Source organism: Megalops cyprinoides, chromosome 14 (assembly GCF_013368585.1).
Source record: "Megalops cyprinoides isolate fMegCyp1 chromosome 14, fMegCyp1.pri, whole genome shotgun sequence".
Lineage (NCBI taxonomy): Eukaryota > Metazoa > Chordata > Actinopteri > Elopiformes > Megalopidae > Megalops > Megalops cyprinoides.
In genome coordinates, this window is record NC_050596.1 from 17,503,173 (window position 1) to 17,527,091 (window position 23,919).

General features: G+C 41.6%; 1 protein-coding gene across 1 annotated transcript in view; it reads left to right on the forward strand.

Annotated features, from left to right (window-relative positions):
• The first annotated feature begins 2,415 nt into the window (after positions 1-2,415).
• LOC118789367 (heparan-sulfate 6-O-sulfotransferase 3-B-like) overlaps positions 2,416-23,919 on the forward strand; it is a 77,956-nt gene continuing 56,452 nt past the window's right edge. The window contains exon 1 of the mRNA XM_036545756.1: positions 2,416-3,265. Coding sequence (XP_036401649.1) covers positions 2,724-3,265 — 542 coding nt within the window. The 5' untranslated portion in view covers positions 2,416-2,723. The remainder of the gene's footprint in view (positions 3,266-23,919) is intronic.

Consider the following 23,919-nt stretch of genomic DNA (forward strand, 5'->3'; position numbering starts at 1 on the left):
ATGAAAGTTGTTCTTTTTGTTTGAAACTGATATTTCATCTCTTCCCAACACCCACTTAACACCTGTCGTGTATAATGCAAAGTTTTTTTTCACAGTGTCAACAAACTGCCAGACTTTTTGATCACCATCTTCTACAATAAATACACAGATGACTGAAACAAAAGTAAGCAGAGGCAGATAAAAATAGTGCAGTCAGCCACAGTAGGTGCTACAGCAGCAGTAACAGAATGACATATTTTACATTTAATATCACCACATGTGGCAACTAAACACAGTTTCACAGACGAAAAAACATAGCAATTTTAGAGGAAACACTAATATCTCATGCACATAAATAAACCAATGAAGTACACCTTAGGAGAAATACAAAATCATTGGACATGCTGACAAAAGTGATTTTTAATTCAGCATTACCAATGAGTTTTTTTTTTCTCTGTATTAACTTATTTTCATTGTTAAAAAGTGATCCTTACAAAAATATGACTCAATCAGTGGCCAATTTGGCTTTGTAGGAAGAAACCCAGATACCCTCAGTCTCCCACATCAAGCCTCTAAGGCATTTTGACACTAAGATAATTTCTCTTTTCAGTAAACCAAAATTCCTTTCATTCAACATATCTGTATATGTTTTATTAATATTTAGTTCAGTTGTCTCCAGTATCAAATGCCTAAGTAATGTTCATACGTTGGAAAACATGGTTGTGTTTATTCATCCCCTTGCTAATTAACCTGGAACTTTTATAAAATTTTATTTTATTTTTTTTTTTTATTTCTCTAACAGGTACTTGAAAAGCATTAAATGATGCAACTCAATCCACCTATGATATGTATATTGAGCATGACTTTCCATTCCAACTGTGTTTCTGATAATATAGCAGTTTAGCACTGTGAGAAAATAATCTTTGATAAACTCATTTTCAAAGCTACTGACAGTACATTAAAACAGTGGAGAGGTAAAGAAAGATACATAGTATACTTAATGCAGCTGATATGTTTTCATGATGATGGTAGTTTTAATAATCACGTGTCAATTCCTAGTCTGTTTTATTATTGATACATAACTTGTGAAGAGTTTCCATTGATTCAAAAGAGTTAATACTACATGAACTGCATTACTCCTCAATCTCTGCTCTAATCCATTACATAGACATCGTTCACATGCCTCCTCTTCTGAGTCACAATGCTAATGTAAGTCCTTAAAGTTATGGTATGGATTGTATCACAACAGTGAATATAATTAAACCCTAATTTATGATATCTGAATAAAATGCGATTTAAAAGTAATACTAGTAGTTACAGTAATCATAACAATCGTCATCACCATCATCATCATCATCATCATCAAAAGTAGAAAGTATGTTGATTTAAAACGGGGAGCAATAATTGTGCAGCCTAACTGGAACTGACCATGGTTCTGAAGCTTTTGCAAATTAGCATCACAGTGGGCCACAACTGACAATGCTGAAGTTATGAACATTAACATTTAAAAACAGAGCGAATGCAATACGAGGAAAAGACAATAGTGATTGAGAAGAGACAGAAAAAATAATAAAATATTTTTTTGACGTCTTGAAACTGGATCATTTCAATACAGCACAATTCATTCTCACTAACAATCCAATAACTCTGTGGCTCCCTTTTGAATCTTCCGGCGACGGTCAATTCACCTGGCTGCAGTTCTCTTGCTCTCTCTGGTCCTCGCATTGGGCAGTGTCCCGCGATGCCACTGTTTGATTGGCTGACATTAAAAGACTCGTTTTCTGTTGTGTCCCGGGAGTTGGCATTGCATTGGACGTTTCGCAATTATGTGAAATACTATTGGTTGCGTGATCTCCGCATAAAACGAACGATTGGTTAATTGCGTAAGGCACATACTACCCCGTTTTCAAGTGCTTTGAGATAAATATGCGAGCGTGAATTCTTTTGGTTTGTGCAGTGCGTGATACCGAACGGAGGGAGACACGCAGCAGCACGGAAGACGTTTTAGGACATTTTATGTGAAACAATTGACTCCCTCTAAATTTACAACACATAACGCGATATGAAGGAAATGTCGGAGGAAGCGTTTGATTGCCTTGGTGTTCGAAGATATTTCAAGATGTTATAATTGTTTCAGATACAGCTTGCGGTGCTGTAGGACTTGTTTCAGTGGTTTTATTGCAGGATCACCTTCCTGTGAATCCCGCCCCGTGGATTACAGGACTCTGGACTGAGAAACTCTCATTTTGCAAATAGTATGGACTTTTATCAACTGAACGCCAAGGCATGGATGTTTTACGGAAATCGATTGGCGTAATGTTATATTTTTGTTCGATAAGAAACACAACCGAATATATTGATTGGTTCTCCTCGCGTATCACAACCAACGACGCCGATTGTCAGATTGGGTAGCTGCAAAAGGAGAAGTAACATTTTGTTCGCTTGAAGTATAAATGCTTTTCTCAACGTTTAAAAAATCGCTTAAAGTTAAATCGTGTGTAAACTTTAACGTTCTCTTGGAAGTTTAGCACGTTTATTTGCCAGGAGCGGCTGAAGATGACCTGGTGTTGCTCCGATTTAAAGAAAAAACTTTGATTATTCACCAAAATACTATATGGCAGGGACCTCCTGACACTCTGTGAAACATGCAATGATAATCAGAATGGAGTTCGAAAATATCGTAGAATTGGAAAGTGTTTCCGAGTTAGTTGAACTAATGGCATGAAAATCACCTTCCCGTTATCATGGATGATAAATCCAATAAGCTGATCTTGGTTCCAATTTTAGCTATTCTTTTTGTGATGATAGGTTATCAATATATTTGCCCACCTGGCAGTAACTCGTGTCACTTCAGGACTGGGGATTCAAGGGGGATCAGCCCACCGCCGGCGCAGTTATCGCCAAGCGAGGACCTGTATCGAGACCAGGAGCTGGAAGATGACTCCCCTCCTAAACTGTCATCTAAGTTTAACTTCAGCGAAAGAGACCTTAAACGGCACGTGGATTTCAACATCAGAGGAAACGACGTGATCGTGTTTCTGCACATCCAGAAGACAGGGGGGACCACTTTTGGAAGACACTTGGTGAGGAATATTCGCTTGGAGCAGCCCTGCGACTGCCAGCCCGGGCAGAAGAAATGCACCTGCCACCGGCCGGGTAAAGCGGAGTCTTGGCTCTTCTCGAGATTTTCGACCGGCTGGAGCTGCGGTTTGCACGCCGACTGGACCGAGCTCACCAACTGCGTTCCGGCCATCATGGACAAGAGGGAAGCCCAGAAGAACCGAAGGTAAATATTTTGTACCATTTTCCAGTTTGCCCATAATTTTCTTTTTTCTCGGGTTTTAAGTTCGAGTGCGTGCCACGTACTGTCCAACTGCGATTGCCTTCTGACGCAAAACATGACTTCATTCATTTTCAGGATTTTAATTCAGAAATAGCGGGCCTTTATTTTGTAGATACACCTAGGTAATGGTTAGCCATAAACGATGTCAGTTTCAAATTAGGTGTATGTGATAAAGCGTGCATTGTCAGTGATATAAATGTGCAAGAGAATCATCGAGCTTGCTCAAATTTGACGACCTTATTGTAGCGAATTATTGAAGGTATTCAAGGACAGCAGTCGCAAAAATAACTTAGTTGTTTATTACCGGGAGGGTGGTAAAATGATGGCTGGATTGTGACATATTTGTGAAAGATTTTTGTGCTCACGAGACAAGGGAAATCCTGTAACTTTGCCTGTATCGTATGGAAAATATCTCAATATCAGTTACACAATAAAACTGAAGTCCAGACACTAAGTAAATAAAACGAACACTAAATTCGAACGGATTGGACGAAGTCTTCTTTTATTCAGTGCACGTTTCTTCTTTTCGTGTGTTGCACGATTTGGACACATCATGCAGTTTGATTGCCAGTGTGGTCTGCTGTACTGTAGCGACCTGCAACAGACAGTCTCCTGTATCGGTGCCAGTGATATGCGTGACTCCCTGTCCATAAACTCTTCAAAAATAAGAGACTTGCTGTATTCCATTTTAGCAGTCTGTAAAGAGTCTAACAAGACTTATACTGAGAAGAATCTTATCTTGTTTTGAAACTAAATTATTTTGCTTTAGATAGATGGATATTTGGTGAAAGGTGGTAAACGGGGGTCGGGGGGGGGGCAGGTCGAGTATTGGAGCCCATTCAGCACTCCAATTGCAGTAGATGGACCAGTTGTTCATTGGTGATGGGGGCTATATAGGCTATATACTTATAAAAACATGCTGTTGCAAATTTAACTCAAACTGAATTCCACCTACTCTCTGGGATAAATCTGAAATGTCTGGTTTCAGGAGTCCTATGAGGAGTTATTTATGTAGAATGACATAACGGGGCAGTAAATGCATACCAAAACATGAGGAATGCTGTCCTTTTTGTTTTACATTAAATATGAATCATTGATAATAATTATTTTTTTCATTTATATATATATATATATATACAACAAGTACAACACATGTGCTGAATATTTTAGACGATTCATTAAAGAGTTTTATCAAATCATTTATTGTATTTACTGTTAACAGGCCATGTCAACAAAGTTTCACATTTTACTGCATCAAAAAATAACTTGCTTGCCTTTTTTAGAAATTGAAAGATGTGCCCCTGATGTTTAAATGTGTTCAAAAAAATTTGTTCCTGATCTGTGACTGTCTTGACCACACCAAAATCAAACAAGTATAAGGCCTTGCAGGGCCTCCAGATACCTTAACCCAGAAAGTCTTGGTGATGTTATTGACTCAAAGTGTGTCTTTTGAGACAGAATGCTGTAGACACTTGAACAAATGCTAGTGCTATGAGTTGTGCATTTCCAGGGTATGCATCTCACAACCACTCATGTCCTTTTGAGAAAATCATGATATAAGTAAAGGGAATTCATTCATGTGTGGAGTAATGTTGAGCATCTGCTGTGTAAACATGCTGGAGTTGATTCACCTGCTTGGCTGCCAAGTCAAGGCTAAGTCATTTCCTTCCCCTGGATTAATGTTCACTTTTTGACAGGTTAATCTGTCCTGGGCTCAGCTTCACAGAGCACAGTGTAAATAAAAATGGCAAGTCATTTATGTGTTCCTCTTCATTAATGTTAACAGTTATATGATGATTATAAAAAGTGATGAAATGGAATGATTCGTCTCTGATTCTTGATGTTGCCAGTACAGCAACTACGTTTATGTAGTACTGGGCACATGTGCCAAAATATGCACAAGAGCTCTGAATAGATTATTATCTTGTTGTCAAACTGTTATTTCTGGGAAGATAAAACTACAAAAACATAACAAATCACCTCAAGAATAGAGTAACAGCACACTCTATTATTCAGGCTACCGGCTACATCTTCATAACGATTTAGATATCAGGAAGTGTTCGTAATTAATTTTTTGTTGCATCCACATTTTTTCCAGCCGCAGTCCAAGAACTTTTCAGGACAGAATTTAATCAAACCTAAAAGCAGGCATGAATAATTACTGTATTCAGATGGCTAAAAATGTGCAGGGATGATTGATTATATTTCCAGGCCTTTATTCCAGAGGAAAGGGCATCTATCTCTGTCCTGTCAGAGTTTTAAAGGTGTGGGCAGTGTGCAGGAGCCTATACTCTCTCTTGCGCTGACTCCCTCACTGTGACGTGTGGTAAGGATTACTGATCCAAGACCTGCCTTTAACTGCAGAGTCCCCGTCTGCCAACTGTGTCAAACCGACCTCAGTCAGCTCATTTAATTCCCAACTGCTGTGACGACAGCGTGCGACCACTGCACCAGCATATTCACCTTGTCATGCTTTTCAACAGGATAGTAGCTGGATAGCGCTATCAGTGCGGTAGCGCTGTTATAGAGGTGTGTTTGTAGTGTTGTTTAGCAGGGGTTATATGAAGGCATGGGTAATAGAAGGACAATGGTGCCAGCTTTGGAGTGGCGGTAAAGGGATGGTCCTCTTCCCTGAGAGGCCTGAGAGAGGGCCTTGTGGTGGCAGAATCTGGGCCTGCTAGGAGATAGTGTCATGCAGGAGATGGGAGCATAAGAAGTAGTGAAATGGGACTGGAAATTTACAGCATGAATGTGTTCACAGGAAGTGTATTGGTCTACATTTTTAAACAAGCTGACCTACATTATTTTTTAGTCGAGGCTGCGGGAACATCTAATTGTGTAGCTGAAGTACTCCTCGTCTTCATACACAAAGGATGCCTGGAATGAAGACATCTTCTCTCCACTCTTCAGCATTTGCTGGTACAATGAAGCCATGACAGTGGACAAATGGAGACTGGATTCAGTAAAGAGAGTTTCACTTTTCCTCTCACAAAACCAGCTTGCAAAGTTCTTCTCTTCTCTTCTCCTGAGTTGGGGAAAAGATGCTGTTTGCTGAATTAATTCTGCTAAATGAAGCCATCTTGTATGACAAGTCTTTGGGAGCGTGTTGTTTAAATGTGAATCTTGATGCTCTTAGGTCTTATCTCCTTACAGGAAAAAGGGAGTGTTTGGTTTAGAGGTTCAAATGGGAAATTATAAATTAAATCTCAGCAGTGGAAACAAGTAATGGGCACTCACCCTTGAGGATGCAGCTATTCAATAATGTTTCAACAAGACACACTGTAAAAATGTTTGTAATTTTCATTTAATTTTCCTTAGTCTGGAAATAACAGCACCAGGCCAGAAATACCAGTAAATTATGAAGTAAAAGTACCTACTTTTTTTGGAGTGTCTTCTGCTCACATATTTTAAATTGCCAGCATGATGGCAGGCTTTCTCCTATTCTGCCACGCAGGATGGATGGACAGTTTAAATATATTCTATTCATATATGTGTCCTGTTTTAATGATTTTATTTCCATTTCATTTGGTGTGTATAGACAGGATGTAGCGCTAAGGAGGGAAGCAGGGATAAATTTCATTGTGCAGTCATTCACAATTATTAATTGCTGGTGAATAAAAATGCCTAATCTGTCATCGCCCAGCAAAGTCAATTATTCCAACAAAGTGACTAATTGCTTTGTCATCATTCTGTGCTCCTACTCTAAGTGATGGGAGATACTCCAGCCCCACTGTTTAGGTGACTCATGTCTTACCTGCAGCAGACAGATTTTGGCACTTCTGCATTGACAGTCAAGAATTTTTTCCCAATACAGTAGGACTGCATACGCTTTCTGGAAATGGGTTTCCATATAATGAATACTTCCAGACTCTAACAGCATTAATTCAACTTTGGCAATGCGTGCGAAGGACAACGCTGTTGTGTTCAAACGGCATATGGTATGAAATGCATCCGACGAGACATACCATCACTCAGATTTGGTCCCCTACGTCAGCAAAAGAACTTTTCCCGAGCGGGACAAATGATCAGCGTCGGAAATTAAAATACGAGGAACATTCGGCAGTGCATTTTAATAGCTGAAAATTCACTCTATACCAAGCCCACTCACCACTTTCAGAGGAGCCTGCTAATCTCCGCTACTGGAGCTGCAGTGTATACAGAAGAGAAATCCCCCCCCCCTCCCCCTGTTTTGAGGAAGAAAAATACCAGGCACAAAGCTCCATGAATAGCTAGGCACAAGCACATGATTTATTTCTGCGGTGCCAAGTGTTTCTGTTATTCAGGGAAGTGCCTGGTAGATGTGACAGCAGCTTCACATTTCACATCTGCTTCATCAGTTTTCTACTTCATCCTCAGCTCCTTCCTTTTCATGGGCCTCGAATAGCTGGTCTAGGTGTGTATTTGTGGCAGGAGGATAATTCAGCTCTTTTCGCAGGGTCAGCTTCTGGTTTACAAATAAACTGTGAGGTATAATGAATAAGGATCTTTGCCTTCACAGGGTGGCAAAGGTACTTAACCTAAATTGCCTCTGTAGATATCTAACTGTGTACTGTGTACAGACAACATGTAATTGTGTACGTCATCCTGGCATCTGCGCATGCCAACACATAAATATAATATGTATTATTAAGAAATATTAAAATATGGCTGTGTTATTGTTGTAATGATGTAATCTCTTGCAGATAATACCCACTATATCAATGTAACAGTTTCTTTAATTGTAAGGGCATACCTTCAGTTAACACTGAGTGGAGATCACACATTGCTCATGCATACTGTCTTCACAGATTGACATTTTTGAAATCAATAAAAGATAAATTTAAAGTGAGTTCTGGTCATTTCCTGTAGCATTTATTTCTGCCTCCAAAGACAGACTGCTGGGCACAAATTAATCATCTGTGACAAGACCCGGCAGTATACTTCTGCGCATAGGAACCAATTGGTGTTGAAATAATCAAGCGTGTCATCCCCAACATCATTTGACTCTGTGGAATCAATGTGATTAGGCACTGGGCTTCCGTGGCTGAAGGAGTGTGGAAGGGAATGGTTATTACTAAGGATGTTTGGCCTTATCACTGTCTTGGTCATTGGCAGCTTTGTTTCACTGCATTCCGGAGTCTGGCTTCTCATTGTATAAAAATCCCTGATGCAGGAAGTGAGATGATTTCCTGACTGTCATAGCTGCTTGCTTTACTCATGCTCACTGCCCTGAGCAGGACCCTTTTACTGAGGAAAAGCGCTTCAGTTCAATAAATCTTTATTGTCTCTGATGGGCAATTCATTTTCCTGCCTTGTTATAAAAAGCGCACGATAAATAGATACACCAAAAAACACTGGATAGTTTCAAAAAGATAAACGGAGATTTGTTTCCACTCCACAAATAGGAAATGGGTATATCCGTCCTTTTTAGTGCTGATTAATGAAATTGCTCAGGGCCCAAAGGCTAATTTTGCCCTAGGTTCAGTACTTTGCGCTGCCTGCCAGATGTTACTGATTACCTAAGTTCCCCTTATTCTGTCACTGGGATTGCAAATGCCACAGACCGAGATTGCTGTACCATTTGTAAATACAGGCTGTCATTGTAGCATAGCATTAACTACAATGTGTGTGTGTGTGTGTGTGTGTGTGTGGGTGGATGGGTGTGTGTGGGTGTGTATTTGTTTGCACATTACAAACATCCCCAGAAGAAACATTGCTGGCAACACTTAACACTCGGAGACTTTGAGAGGGTAGAATCACCTCCCTGTCTTGAAGCTGCCGAAGGGGAACATTTCGTGCACTAAGGCTGATTTTGTTCACTCGTTTGTAGCAGAGAGGTGTTGGGCTGAAATGGCTCTCCGTCCTCCAGAGCCTCCCTCCTGGCTCTCAGATCCCCGCTCAGGGATGGAGTGAGTGTGGCAGCAGGGCCCGTCTCGCATGTCGCGGCCCACTCATAACAGCGTGCCGCGGCACGGCGCACCGAGAGCCAAGCGGGCTTCGAAAAGGTCACGCGTGTCAGAGCAGATCAGTGGAGTGCACCGCCAGTCAGGGGAAAAGCGCTTCTCATCTGCAGGGCCTCACAGAGAGCTCAACTGCAGGGCCTCACAGAGAGCTCAACTGCAGGGCCTCACAGAGAGCTCAACTCCAGGGCCTCACGGAGAGCTCAACTCCAGGGCCTCACGGAGAGCTCAACTCCAGGGCCTCACGGAGAGCTCAACTCCAGGGCCTCACGGAGAGCTCAACTCCAGGGCCTCACGGAGAGCTCAACTGCAGGGCCTCACAGAGAGCTCAACTCCAGGGCCTCACTGAGGGCTCAACTCCAGGGCCTCACAGAGAGCTCAACTGCAGGGGCTCACAAGACAACTCAACTGTAGGGCCTCATGGATGGATCAGCTCCAGGGCCTCACAGAGGGCTCAGCTCCAGGGCCTCACAGCTCTGACTTCGAAGACCAGGGTTTGGAGAGTGGCATTTTATATGAGATTTGATGCATGATTAACAAGAGCAAGAGTAAGCATGGGTTTTTGTCATGCAACCTTTTTAACTCCATGGAAGAGAGATAATGGCTGTTTGTGCTTTCTAGGTTATTTCCCCCAACCGCTTTGTAGTTAATGGTTTAACTATAAGCTTCATTGAGGTAATAAAGAAATGTGTGTTTCTGGATGCTCAGAATCAATCATTTCATTTCAGCCTCAGTCTACAGTCATTTCTGAAACATAAAAAATATGTAAAATCAGAATGGCATTTTGGTATGCCTTGCCGTGACTTTTGAAAAAATGCAGAGCTATGCAAAATGCAAATGCATCCAGCCCCCCCCCCCATATTTTCTGCCTTGCCCTGTCTGCCAGAGGGAAAGGTAATTTGACGGATCGAAAGGGAATCAACTGAAAAAACATCATGTTAGTAAAGTAAGTAACATAATGTAAGAGAATTAGGTAGAGAGCTCATGAATAATTCAGTGTTAGTGATTAATGCTTTTATCTCAGGTAACTGTGAGTATTTTTTCTGAGCAAAATTCAGAAAGCTAAATATTTAACAACACAGCAGCATGGTGTAGCAAACTGCAGCCCCAGTCAGTAGGGGACAACATTAAAGAAAACTACATAGGAAAATATGTAGCAGCAGCTGCTACCCCTGACCACCATATTGATTGGGATATGTAGAGGTATCAAACACAGTTGGTCCTATCTAAACCACAGAAGCACACTTCTCAAGTGGAGGCAGTAATACCTACCGTCATTATCAAAGGGATGTGTTCGAATCGGTTTCAGTATTTTAACACTGTAAACACACATGGGGCAAAACAAGCGTGTGCTGGGATGTGGGCTTCATTGATGAGAAGAGAGTGTGGCAATGGCCTGTCTCTACTGGCCAATCACGATGCTTAATGGGTTATCATTTGAATGGTACTCCCAGTCTGCATTATTCCCACAACTGAAAGGCAACACTCTTTCACTGCATTCTTCTTCTCACATGGATGTATTGACTTTAGATTTTAAACTCACGTTATGTTCAATAATCTACCATAGCAACAGTATATTGATGTAATCAAATGAATAAGTCTTACATTATTACATATGACTGACTCATTTAACAGCAATGCCTGAATCGAATCTAAGTGATTTTTCTGTCAAAGCCTTCATTTCTCTGCAGTCACATGTAGTTTCATGTAAAACATGTTGTTCCAGGCAGTAGCTCCTGTGCAAGCTAGCTATCTGTTCAGCTGAGAAGCTTAAAATGGGAAAGAGAAAGCTACAGCCACACCCCTCCTAGAATATCATCCATATTTACCGGTCATCTTTCATTTTATACAATTTGGGTAAAAATATTGTCAATGATCAGAGTTTAGGCTTACTGTCAAACATGTGGCTGGCTGTAGATTGACAGACTGGTCACATCCCTGGTGTGCACATGCATACCTCTGGGCCGCAGTGTAGCATACTGGTAAGGAGCAGGACCCATAATCTAAAGGTCGCCAGTTCAATTCCCCACTGGGGCACTGCTGTTGTACCCTTGGGCAAGGTTCTTAACCCAAAAGTGCTTTAGTAAGTATCCTGCTGTATAAATAGGTAACATACAAATACCTGTAACCTATGTAAGTTGCTCTGGATAAGAGAATCTGCTAAATGCCATCAATGTAATGTGTGTTTAGGGTAGCACACACAAACTTGCTAATGGGTTGACTCTTTAAATTGACGCTTTCTGTTGACCTGCAGGTGTAGCATCGCTAAATTGTCGATCGTTTAGTCTGAAATATTGGGTATGTCTTTCTGAGCCATTGTACTAATCCAATTTCAGTATAGTGCTTGGAGTCGTCAAACTCAGTAACATTATCCACAGCACACACACAAAATGTATCTGCACTGACAACTACTTGTCTTTTGCTGTAAATCTTTGAAGCAAAGATGAATGTAGGTCAGTGTATGAAGAACTGGGTTTGAGTAAGAGAAACCATATACAGCACTTAATTATTCATCTGTAAACTATATTATCGCCTGTCTCAGTCTCGGCTCTCTAAACTCTGAACAGAGACAGCTAACATCAATTAAATTACATCTGCTGTTGTAGTTCCACTGAGGTCTAACGGAATGAAATCATGTTTTGCAACGGAATGTTTTGGCTCAGCACCAGCAAAATGCACTTCATGTGTTCCTTGGATCAGTTGAAAGTTAGGTGTGAGATTACTGTTATGCGATATGAAAATACTCCTGTCATCATACCATCCTGAAAAAAACATCATAAAACATAGGGGAGGGGTCTGTATGCAATCTTACCTGATCAGGGTAACACACACAACACTTTTCAATTCTATGTTCTGGAAAAAGTCTTCAAATATTTCAAATTAAAATCTGGGGAAAGTATTTAGTTGAATACCCCTCTTTGGCTGAATTATAAACACCTGGCATGTATAGATACATGTGTTCTTGTGTGTATGTTTTTTTCTTAAAGGTATTGTTTTGAAAAGATTTACAGCACTACTGTTATAACTGCTGCTGTTTCTCCATTTTGTGGTGTTTCTTACACAACCCTAGAGATATGAGTCTGTAGGCTTGCTTTTTTTCTGAATGTGAAGTCACCTTGACTGTGAAAGAGAGAATAAGACCAACAGCACATTCTGCTGCTGCTTACATTCTCTGATTTCCTGCCTTTTTTGTGATAGTAGACGGTGGCTCTGCAATCACAACCATATAAAACAAATTGTTCAGTCGTAACTGTCCAATCAAAAGCACAAATGCCCACAATTACCCATTCTTTTCACAAGTTCAAATTGTACACGAGGCGTTGTTTGTCCTACATGGTGCAATGCTGTCACATTGATTCCCAGAACACAAGAACCTTGATTAGCATCTATTGAACGTGATAAAAATGCTGGCACATGAACGTATGACAGCATTAAATGGTGGCTATGTTAGCATTAGCCAATGCCAAACCTGTATGGTGCGTAGGTACTGAAAAGATGTATCTGTTGATGTTGTCAGTTCTGTTCTGAAAGACTGTTCATATCTGTATGAACTTTGTCTATTTTCTCTGGTCACCAAAGTGTTTCTATTTTGAGTTATTTTACTAGTCTGACAAAAAGTGTATATGTTTGATATTCACTCCTACACCCTTGGGAACCATCCAAATTGACATAATCCTACATATGATTGTTTTTGCATGTTCTGTACTGTATAATCACAATTATTCTCATCAAGATCATTCAAATTGACATTATATCCTCTTGCAAAATACTGATTGTTATACTTTCAAAACATTTTTACACAGGATTTTCTCCCAGTTTTAGCTAATGCTAATGATGAATAAGTATTAAAAATATGTATCTCTTATAAAATATGTAAGTAATGATTTTTAAATGTTTTGCATGTCCACCCAACACTTCCTGGGTTTAACTGCATTTAATTCAGACCACATTAGTTGCCTTTTTAAATGAAAGCAGGCAGGAGAATAGTATTAGGCTATGGGGCTTTGTTTGGCCATGCACAGGGTAGCTTCTGGGGATGTCTGGAGTGCTGTGTTATGTGGAGCAACCAGTGTCCATTCAACCTTAAGGTCACAGTGTGAGACATTCCTGCATGTTGTGCCTGATGCACATATATTAAACAGTGCTTTCGCAGGCTCTCCCTTCATAGAAGAATCAGAGTCACAAGAAAGCTTCAGCGCTAATAATTGTGGGTTATTGCTTCTGCTGTGGAGAAAGAACACACGTCTGCACCGCTCCCGGCAACAACAATACCCTGCATCATAGTTCATTCGTAAGAACAAACACAGAATTGCAGCATACAGCCCTGCTTTCCACCTCAGTTTATCAAGGCGTGTATCGCTGCCCACACCTGCACTTGCTGTCCAGAGCAGTTTGCAAGACCCTCCTTGTTGTTCACCTGAGCAGGCCTGTCATGCCGGGATGATCCTGACAGCTGTGGATCTTAGTGTTATTAACCTTGTTATTTAAGTCAGTGTTTCTCGCCCCTAGTCCTGGACACCTGCTGTGTGCCAGGCGTAGTCCAGCTGAGCTCTTTATAGGTTTAATGGACTTATCGTCAATATTAATCATTTGTTTGCGTTGCCAAGTGACAACAGTTGACAGAAAATGCGAATTTATGACAATCAGCTCCACTGATGTGTCAAATTTAGACCAGAATTCAGTTATTGAATTAATGAAGCTCAAGACACTAAGTGATCTGGTGCAGGTTTTGGAAACGCAGGTTTGCGTCCTGTTGTCTCATTCAATGCATCAGGCCTTGTACCTGGTACTGCAGGAGCAGTTTAACACAGAACTGATTATCATTGGGCAGGTTTGTGTTGTCGTCGCCCCTCTAACATGCTGCAGTTTGTGAGATACACTTCTTTAGTTCTGAAAACATCCCTGAAGGCATCATTATGGGTTTGCTTTGCTGCCGCTGTGCAGCGCAAGAGAAACAATGACTGCAAAAGGTGAAAGCTGAAGCACCCTGTATGTTACATTGGTTTGTTTATGGCTATGAGACATGATTTAAATCATTGTTTTTCACTGGGGCTTTTTCACGTGAGAACTGTATTCACTCATACAGTTGTTTTTTTTCACAGAATGATTCAAAGTGACATTGCATCTCGGGTTTGACTTTGGCATACTATTTAATACAGCGTTTGTTAGGGCCAGATCTCACTGCAAAGCTCTTTGTCCTTAACCTTGACCTTAAATTGAAAAATTAATTTAAGCAACTATTATAATTATTGTCAGATTACAAGATTTCAGCAGGGGTTAAACTAAACAAATGTTTTGCAGAAGAAACATTAGCAAAATTTTGTCATTTAAAGTTCAGTGCATAGCACACTCAAGTTATACTATCTGTATCACAATCAAGGTTGCAGGATTCATATGGATGCTGTAGAGAAGGGTGAGAGCAGTCACCCCACCCGGCCTCGAGCCCGGGTCTACGGGGTACCAACCATGCCACCGTGACGTCAAAGAGCCAGGCTCGTTGGTATGGCAGTCAGAGCACATACTCAACCATAGTGGCAGCACTCCGTCACACTGCCCTCCCCTTCGGGAAGCACGCCCATGCGCTTCACACACCAAGGTGTCCCTCACACATTCCCCTGCTGTACTTCTCCCATCCCAGGGTGCCCCACTCACTAGTGCTTCACTCATCTCTGGGGGGTCCCTCACACCGTGCTTCACCCATCTCTGGGGTCCTTCACACCAGGGTCAACCAAACCTGGGGGTCCCTCATACGGCTCACACACCGGGCACGCCTCAGATGGCCTCGCGGCAAGCCATCCCACTTCTGACACCATTTGTAGCGAAGGGTGAGAGCAGTCACCCCACCCGGCCTCGAACCCGAGTATATAGGATACCAACCATGCCACCGTGACGCCAAAGAGCCAGGCTTGTTGGTATGGCAGTCAGAGCGCATACTCAACCGTAGTGACCGCACTGCGTCACAATGCATAACCATAATCATATGTAAAAGGCATATCTGAGGCTCATCCTTCTGGTTTGACAGGTTTATAAAACACTGTGCTGTATAGTGTCAAACCTGAGGATAGAAGAGCATCTATCTGGGGAGAAATATCTGGCTTTTAATCTTGTTCACAGCAGCCTTGCATCTTAGATCTCCAGCTCACGACATCAGTGATTGCACATAAAAAAAATCAGTTTTATGACAAGATCTGCTGAAGTGGAGAGGGACAGATGTGAGCAAGCGCGTGTTGACACACTGGGGACTTTGAAAGCGTTTACCGCAAAAGAGAAAGTTTTTAGTGTTTGAGAGCCCTCACAAGCTCAAAAACCCTTTAACAATGTCACTTAGAGGAATTCACCCCTGTGTTCTGCCTCTTCCTTCAGATGAGAGAGGATGAATTTTAGCATCAGCATCGCTAGCCATATGAGAGGAAACTGGAGCAGTACAATGCCACTCGTGTGAGCAGAGATAAGGCTGGTTGGAGAGAGTTTCACATGCACTACACTGTGCATGACGACCATCCAGAGCTAAACGGTGTGTATATTATGTTTGAGGCCATCGTGCCTGGGACGTGCTTGAGTGCTTGGGTACACAGGGTCCTCAAGATGCATCATTATGCATCATGCATCATTAATCCAGCCAGGTTGAATCGCTGAGCCGCAGCCGTAATCCAGTTTGTTCAGTAATGGACCTGGAAAGGTGTTGTTACCTCAGCACTGAAATAGATGCCCTCTCTTGGCGAAGAATACAAGCAGGAGTTGGAGTTGTAATTACACGCATTAATGAACATAAATGAGTTGAAAGGCATTTCTGTGGAATGCACCTGAAGGTTATTAATGGACAGTATAGCTATGCTGTCCCTTTGTGTTCCACCATAGTTGCAGTGGCTGTTTCCTAAATGTGAAAGGCTCTGAGACCTGCTCTCCCATTGTGAATGTGGTAACATGTTGTCCAACAGGGACTTTGTGATTTTCGTACATTGTTTAGGCCAGAGAATGCAAGCTCTGCAGTTTTTCTTTGATCTCCAAGGGAAGTCACTATCTCCACCGCCCACCCTCCTTCGTGTAGTATTATTTTGGCAACTTATAATAAAGTCTAAAGCCTGATGTGGGGCAGTATGTTAGCGCAAACGGCAGAACCGGGTTGCATTTTAAGCAGCTGTTCAAGGCTTGCAATATTGGGTTTTCGATCAGCAAGCATTTACAACCATCTCCACTCCCTGAGTGCTTTTGTATGCCATTAGCTGATGTTAGTAGCCAGACATTGCGGTCAGGGTCAGCAGTGATATAACATGTATTCCAATAAGGAATTAGGGGGTTGTAATCTTGAGCTCCTTTAAGGAAGATTAGCAAAGGCGCAGGGAAGCCTCTTCATCTAAGGGGAGATTATAGTGCAGATTTATGCAGGAATCTGCTGCTTGATATGAGTGGTGCATCACAACGCTTCTCAGACAACACAAGTAGCTTATGTGGTTTACTCTCCCATGTGCTTTGATTAAACAGCAGAGTGCTGATTAGAATGTAGAGATTCCGCTCAATTTTAACAGCTGTGAGCATAAAGGAAGCTGTGTACGTTATGAGTCATTCTGCAAATGTGCTGTTTTTTTTATTTATCCTCCTGAAACGCCTCAGAATCAGAGCACAGAAGTATAAAACCACTCTGTGTAATGAAGGCAATGCAGCTGGCCAAGCAAATGCAGACCTCCTCTGATGCAGCTGTCAAATACTTGCTGGTCGGGCAAATATGCGTCTCCAATACACTGATTCAGCTGTTATTCACTGGTTAAGGGAGGGGTCCTGGCCCAGGGTTTGTCTGGCACCCTGTGCAGTGCCAACAGCAGACCGTCTCTCTGCGCTTAGCCACTTGGCAGAGCGGAGCAGCAGAACGTGTGCTTAAACCGACTCCATCTGCAGGAGGCATCAGCTGCCCCACACTCCGCGCAATAGTGCTTCTGGTAAACCTCACTTCATCCGATCCAATGGCCCCATACACTGAAAGCACATTGGGTCTATTTTAGGCATTGTTGTCATTATGACTTGGAGTGTGTTGATGAGTTGAGTTAGAGTCCCTCCTTAATGTTTAATAAATGGCTGTAGTTTCATTTCATTTCATTTCATTTCATACGGTTGTTTGCCATCATCACCTTATTTTTGAGAAATAACACTTTGATTACATTGGTTTGATTTTACCCTGCTAGTGTATAATACTCTTTAAAAAATAGTTACTTTTGAGATCTAATGAATTGAATTGAGTGAACTATTTTGTGAATGCAGGTAGGATCTACAGTGCGATGTGATGCCATTCCACAAGGTCAAATGTGACCTTGTGACAAACTCTATTATGATTAGAATTGTACATTATATCAGTTTCTTTGTTTAGTTATATGCATGGTTTTGTTTTGTTTTTCTAACACTAATATGAGACATGAAACCCGCTGAGGCAGTTTGCACTCTGTCAAAGTACCCTCGCTGTAAGGCCACCAGCTCGCTCACGAGTCCCTCTCTCAGTCTTTGTTTGGGTTATCTCAGCATCCATCCATTGACAGTGTGCACTGCGATCATAAAGAGGCTGTATGAACCTGGCTTTCCCATTTCCAGCTTGTGTTGTACACAATCCATTATGAACAAACAAAATACAGCAGACTGTATGTGACCAAGTGTGGCTTCTTAGCTTCTAGACTCTTTTCTTCATAGTTTTACGTGACCCTCCTACTAATCCTACTAATTGGGACTCAGTGCTTTCTCTCTCATGAAGTATGCATGTTTAAGCGTTATAATTCATTAGGAAGTCATTGAGAATTTATGAATGGATCGAATGTGCAAAATGTAGCAGCTGGTGTGTTCTGATGGATTTGACACATTTTTTTTTTTATCTTACCCTGGTTCTTCAGTTATTCCCCACATCTTTTCATTTAGTGTATCTGGAGAAGATTTCTCAATTTGCAGATCATCCACCACATTGAGAAGCAGTTTCAGAAAATATATTATCAATTTGCCTTGTTACCTTATCGATCTTTCAAATATGGAGGTTTCTTTTCATTTCCTTATTGATGTACTGCAGACACTGTATTTTGTAAAGCTTGTTTTGATACCTTTGGAAGTGCACACAGCTGGAATTGCATAGTGCTAAGCTCTCTGAGCCCCAATCAACCATATAGTAACTCTGCATCTTTGTACGGCAGAAAATGTCTGCTGTGCAACGTGGTGGAAGGTTTACTGTTAAGATTGTCTGTTCACAACTGTATGGGAGATTTAGAATCAGAATCAGATTCAGAACCCTTCAACTGAAATATGACACCTGTCTCCACTACGGGCTGATGAGTTTCTGGTGAAATATGTATTATGGCCCTGTAATATTGTGGTAGGCAGTGTCTACAGTGTGGTTACAGCTGCAAGTGAGAAACACCAACACTGACCCGGCAGTACATACGGTAAACCCAGCGACATCTATTATGCCCCGGCTGGCAATGGGGGAAATGCCTGGCTTCCAAGGCTTCACACAGCTGACAGTGTTCGGAGGTTAGTGTAGCACTTCCTGCCAGATAACTCTGAAAGACAGACGATCACCTGCAGCTGTAATCGGAGAACGTGCTGCAGGTGCCCTGAGTGGAAGGAGACAGTTGACTGTCCGTGGTGCTCTCGTCCTGTGCCTTCCTCTCCCATCACCATGGTGGTCAATCTGAAGCTAACCTTATGGCTGCATCTGGGAGATTTTCTAATATTCTACATTTCACTGTTTTTTTACAATAGTTAATTGCAATTGCAATTCTAAATTTTATGTTCTGAAATGAGAGATACAGGCCTCCAGTCTGCAACAGAACTTAGAGATATGAGCCTTGATATGAGGGTTGCACACTCGTCACTGGATGGGGGTCACAACCCTGTATAGAGAGATTTATTTCCAAATAGTTCTAAGCACCAATGTAGTCCTTGTTTCCTTGTTGAATAAATAAAATATATACTGTATGTTGCTCTCCTCATAGTAGAGCAGTCAGCATAACACTGTGGGCCTGGTTCTAACTAATAAGAATGCGGGTAAACATTTACAAATCAAAATTACATAATTCAATATTCAATAAGTGTCTCATTGGAAGTATAAGCACAGTTTAGGTCTATGGTAATATGTTTAAATTCCATTACTTTTTGCCTGATTACCTGGGGAGTGAATGGCTCATAATTGTTATCTCATCTCCAAAGCTAAATGTCTTTTTCAGCCTTGTGACCATATGACTAGATTTGGGCTCCAATATGACCAACATGATATATGCTCCAATATGACCAATCAGCTTACAAGCCAGTGGTCATAACTTCACAGGCAGCCATCACCACACACACACACACACACACACAAACAGAGTACCCTCAACTCCACTCTGCCAGAAGCATGCTCAAATCAGACCTACTAAGTCCCAGGCTGCCTGAACTACCAGCACTGAAAGTGCTGGTTTTCAACCCAGCCCATTAATTAGCCAGTCGTCGTATTTAAAAACATTATTACCCAACATACAGAGGTCTGGTTCATTACAAATGTTGCTGTCTTTTTAACAGGCAGGGGGTTTCAGTAGCCTTGTCCCCTCACACAGGAGTTAGGAGCCCAGCCTGATTCCGCCTGGCTGTCATTCAGTCAATTCATCAATCAATCAAACAAATCCAAACTCTTTGTGACGGAACTGCTACAGAGTGCATTGCAGTTAGTGCATCATATTCTAGAACTGTTCAGACTGATCAGCAAGAAGCATGCTACATAGATAATGCATTTACACTGTGGGCTTAAAGGGAAGATCATTGTAAATGCCTAATGTGTACTTGAGATCAATGAAAAGATCATTATAGTTGGAGGATTGCATTTTCAGTTGGAAGAAAAAGCAGCACACAGGAGTGCTATGGGACCTGATGTAGGGTCCAGACGCTTGTGCTGTCTACACTTGTCAACTACAGTCCGCTTCCTCCTGGCCTCCCAGCAGACCTCTGTAGCTGATTTAGAATGCAGAAGCATATCTGATCTGCAGATCAGCAGACTGATCCGCAGCCAACCCCAGATACTGTCATGTCACGCCTCTCTTCATCTCTCCGCATTGGCTACTCGCTATGGCTGGGATAAAAGTCTAAACTCTCATTCTAGGCTGCTGAGCAGTAACAAGAATGGCACCCTCATGTTTGCTATCTGTCAGGCCCTACTCTCCTGCGAGGGGACTCCACTCTATTTCGTCTGGTCGCCTTGTCGTCTCTTCCTGGAAGTCCTGCTCACCTCTGTCACGTCCCTTCTCTGCCCCTGGCCCCCAAGTGGTAGAATGAGCTCCTTACAGCTGTCAGAACAGCACTGGCCATCTGGTTTCCAGAATTCTTTCCCCTTCTAACATTGCAGTAAAAGCTTAAGTGGTGAATCTGATTGCACTGAAGGCAAATGCAGTATCTACTTGCCTACCGTATTGAATGCACTTTGCATAAGAGCTTCTGCCAAAGGATCTCAGAACAGTAAAAAAAAGCATACAGTAATGGCTGTCTTTGTAGTTGTTGGTGCAGCTGAGACCAATCCATATGCTGTATTGAGTATCGGGGTAATTTTTTTCTCTGGGGTTTTTCTGGCCTGGTTGAGCAAAGGGGTTGTGGAGCTTTCAGGGAAAACCAATCTTGATATGCAGTCTACTCTTTTTTTTAAACACTGCCAAGCTCCCCTCTAGGGTATTCCTCACCATTCTACCACAGTCTCACACCCAAGATCACAAGGTTGAATTTGAATTCCCACTCTTTCCGATAAAGAGAGGCGGTGAAAGCATGCTATTTTTCACATTCAGATATCCAGCTTGGAGATTTTCTGTCGAAAACACAGGTTTTCCCTAGCTTTTCCTCATAAGCATGCCAATGCCTGCTGCCTTCTGCCTCTGCAGATCAGTGCTTAAGAGACGCTAATGAAGACTAATAACGAGCGCCTCCCTCCATTGAGCATCATATGAAATATCAAAAGGCTGTTTCTGGTAAATACAGCTGACTGAGGGGAAAAAGATAACGGCGTTGTGCTACAGCGTCAGAGACTGCCAGCGCTTGATTATGCACGACAACGGAGACATCTTGTTTTATTAAATCGTTTACCGTCGCTGGAAATCGTAAGAAGCGGTCTGCCTTCAAGCCATGTCAGGCAGATGCGCATTTGTGCACGGGGCCGCCGCGTCCCTCTGTGGTAGGGGAAATGCAGAAAAGACGCTGCTCTCGGCATGTCACTCCCACCGCTTTATTTACTTGGCAGATTGACAGATCAAACAGCGACAGGGAAAATGCCAACTCCGGCACTTTCCAGTGTTATTTCTCAGCTGTCACAAGTCAGGCCTGACCGTAGGCATCTGCTGTAAGAAATAACTTACCGCAGGACCGATTTATCACAGCCAAGGCGAGAAAGGTCATATTTCCTTATTTAGGTCGAGTCGGTGACAGGTAAATGATGTTGCGGCAATACAGCGCAGGGAAGGTGCGAGTGTAGGGCCAAGATTCAGTTTAATCAGTTTGTTCTGTCCAGAACTATGAGCACTACATCTGAGAAAGGATTTGTTTTTCTTTTTTTTTTGTTTTTTTTTTTTGCACTCGCAAACACCCAGAAGATAGCCGTTGTTGAATTCAACAAAAAAGATGGTATGAACAAGAAAAAAACTGGATATGATGCGTGACCATCACTATGGCTTTATGGTTATGTTTCTCTCAGGTCTTTATTTATAGAAATTTGCATTGCAAAATGTGTCTAGTGGATCAGCTTGGTTTGTCTGCAGAGGTGGTCAGTGTTTACAGGTGAGAGTGTTGTGTTATGCAGGGTACTGCAAGAAGGAGAGAAGGGGCCTGGAGCTGTCTAAAATGACAAGGCAGCAGTACCCAAAAAGAGCAGTACATAGAGACTGCATGCTCACTGCAGAAAAAATGCAACAGTAGTATGCTTCAGACATCAGCTGATTCCACAAAATGAGTCTTTGCAGTGTCTCTATAAGGATTTCATTACAGTTCTGAGAACATCTAACCGTTAATATTTTAACATTTCTCTCTACAGGTTGAGAAGAGTTTTTGGTGGCTGACAGTATCTGATTACAAAGATGTACATAGCTATAGTTTGTAGTTAAGAATTGTATTCACATTAGTAAATACGTTGCTTTTATTCCAATGCAAATAACTTTTATCCCAATAAGATGGCAACTAATGACATCTGCTTTACAAAGCAGAACATAAGTCAAACCATGTCAGTTAAGTTCTACAGTGGGAAGGAAAATCATATAGCTGTCATACAATCATACAAAATCCAAATGTCAAATACAATGATCATTGTAATATCCTTCTGCAATACAATTGGTTGAACTATTTTTGAAGCATGTGATTATTTATAACCATAATTTATGAATTATATACCTTTAAAGCCTGATACCTCAAAACTATACTTTCTGGAGCTTGGACCCATTCATTCTAAGCGCTCCAGAGGTATGTGTACATTCCTGGAATAATTTGCAGGACCATTTCAGATCTGTTAAAGAAAGGGGTGCATTGTTTTTGGAAGGCGTATAATTTAAGTTAACATGCTTGAGAGAACTTTTTTATTTTCATCATTGCTTGCCTGCTTCTCTAATGTCATGTGTTCAGGCACCTCTGTCTGGAGTGGATGTTGTTAAATGAGTCTGTGCTCTGCTCTTGTATTCAATGCAGGATAACGCTGGCTCGTCAGACACTTAAGGAAATTTAGCTATCGCTCACAAAGGTCACCCCGTGATGTTTCAGCAAAGCCCCAAAGTTGAATCATTAGGACACAGAATATCCCAAACTGAAACGGGTACTCTCTCGTTGTAATTCCAGACTGAGAAGTACTGCATATGTCTGCTAGGGAGTCTAAAGAAAACAGTATCAGTTGACTCGCTGACTGACAGTGTGGAACAAATGACATAATGGCCTAAAACGGTACTCTGATATATCACATAAACCTCATCAGAGGAATCTGTATCCCTCAGTATAAACCAATGCTATTCACGCAACATAGTGAGGCCTCCAGAAACTACAGAAAATGTCCCATGTTCACTTTGCTTTTCAGGGTCCTCTCCAGGTGGTGTGACATGGCCGTGTTAGAATCCAGGAGAACATGTCTTGTTAAGGGAAGAATAATACCAGCAGATTATTTCACCTAAGGATATTTTTCAAAATGAAGTGACTTGTTTTTGGAACACCAAAAGGTGAGGTGCATAGTCTCATTATAATTATGCAACTAAACAACACAGATTTAATAGCAAGGCCTCTACTAATCTGGTTCTTTTTATTTCTGGAATTTGAATTTAATTGTCTCTATTTTTGTTGTGTTCAAAGACCTATTTTCATGTAATATAGGACTATCTTCACATGCATATTGCAGCATTCTTTAGCACACAGTACACAACATGCATGGTGTTCACTTTAATATATGGAATGTGCTATACATAGTCTTCAATAATCAATGTACACAGAATATTAAAATAGTATACAGTTCACTATACATAGTGCTCAGTATGTACCGAATAGACAATATACAGTAAATTGTTGAGAGTGTGTTTACAGCAAAATGTAAAGATATGCCTTTAATGTGGTGTTATTGGTCTTGCTTATTGAAGGTCTTGTTGGTTTTATCCTTGCCAAACCTCTGCTCAATGACAATGCAGGGATATCTGTATTGCTCCACTTCATCAA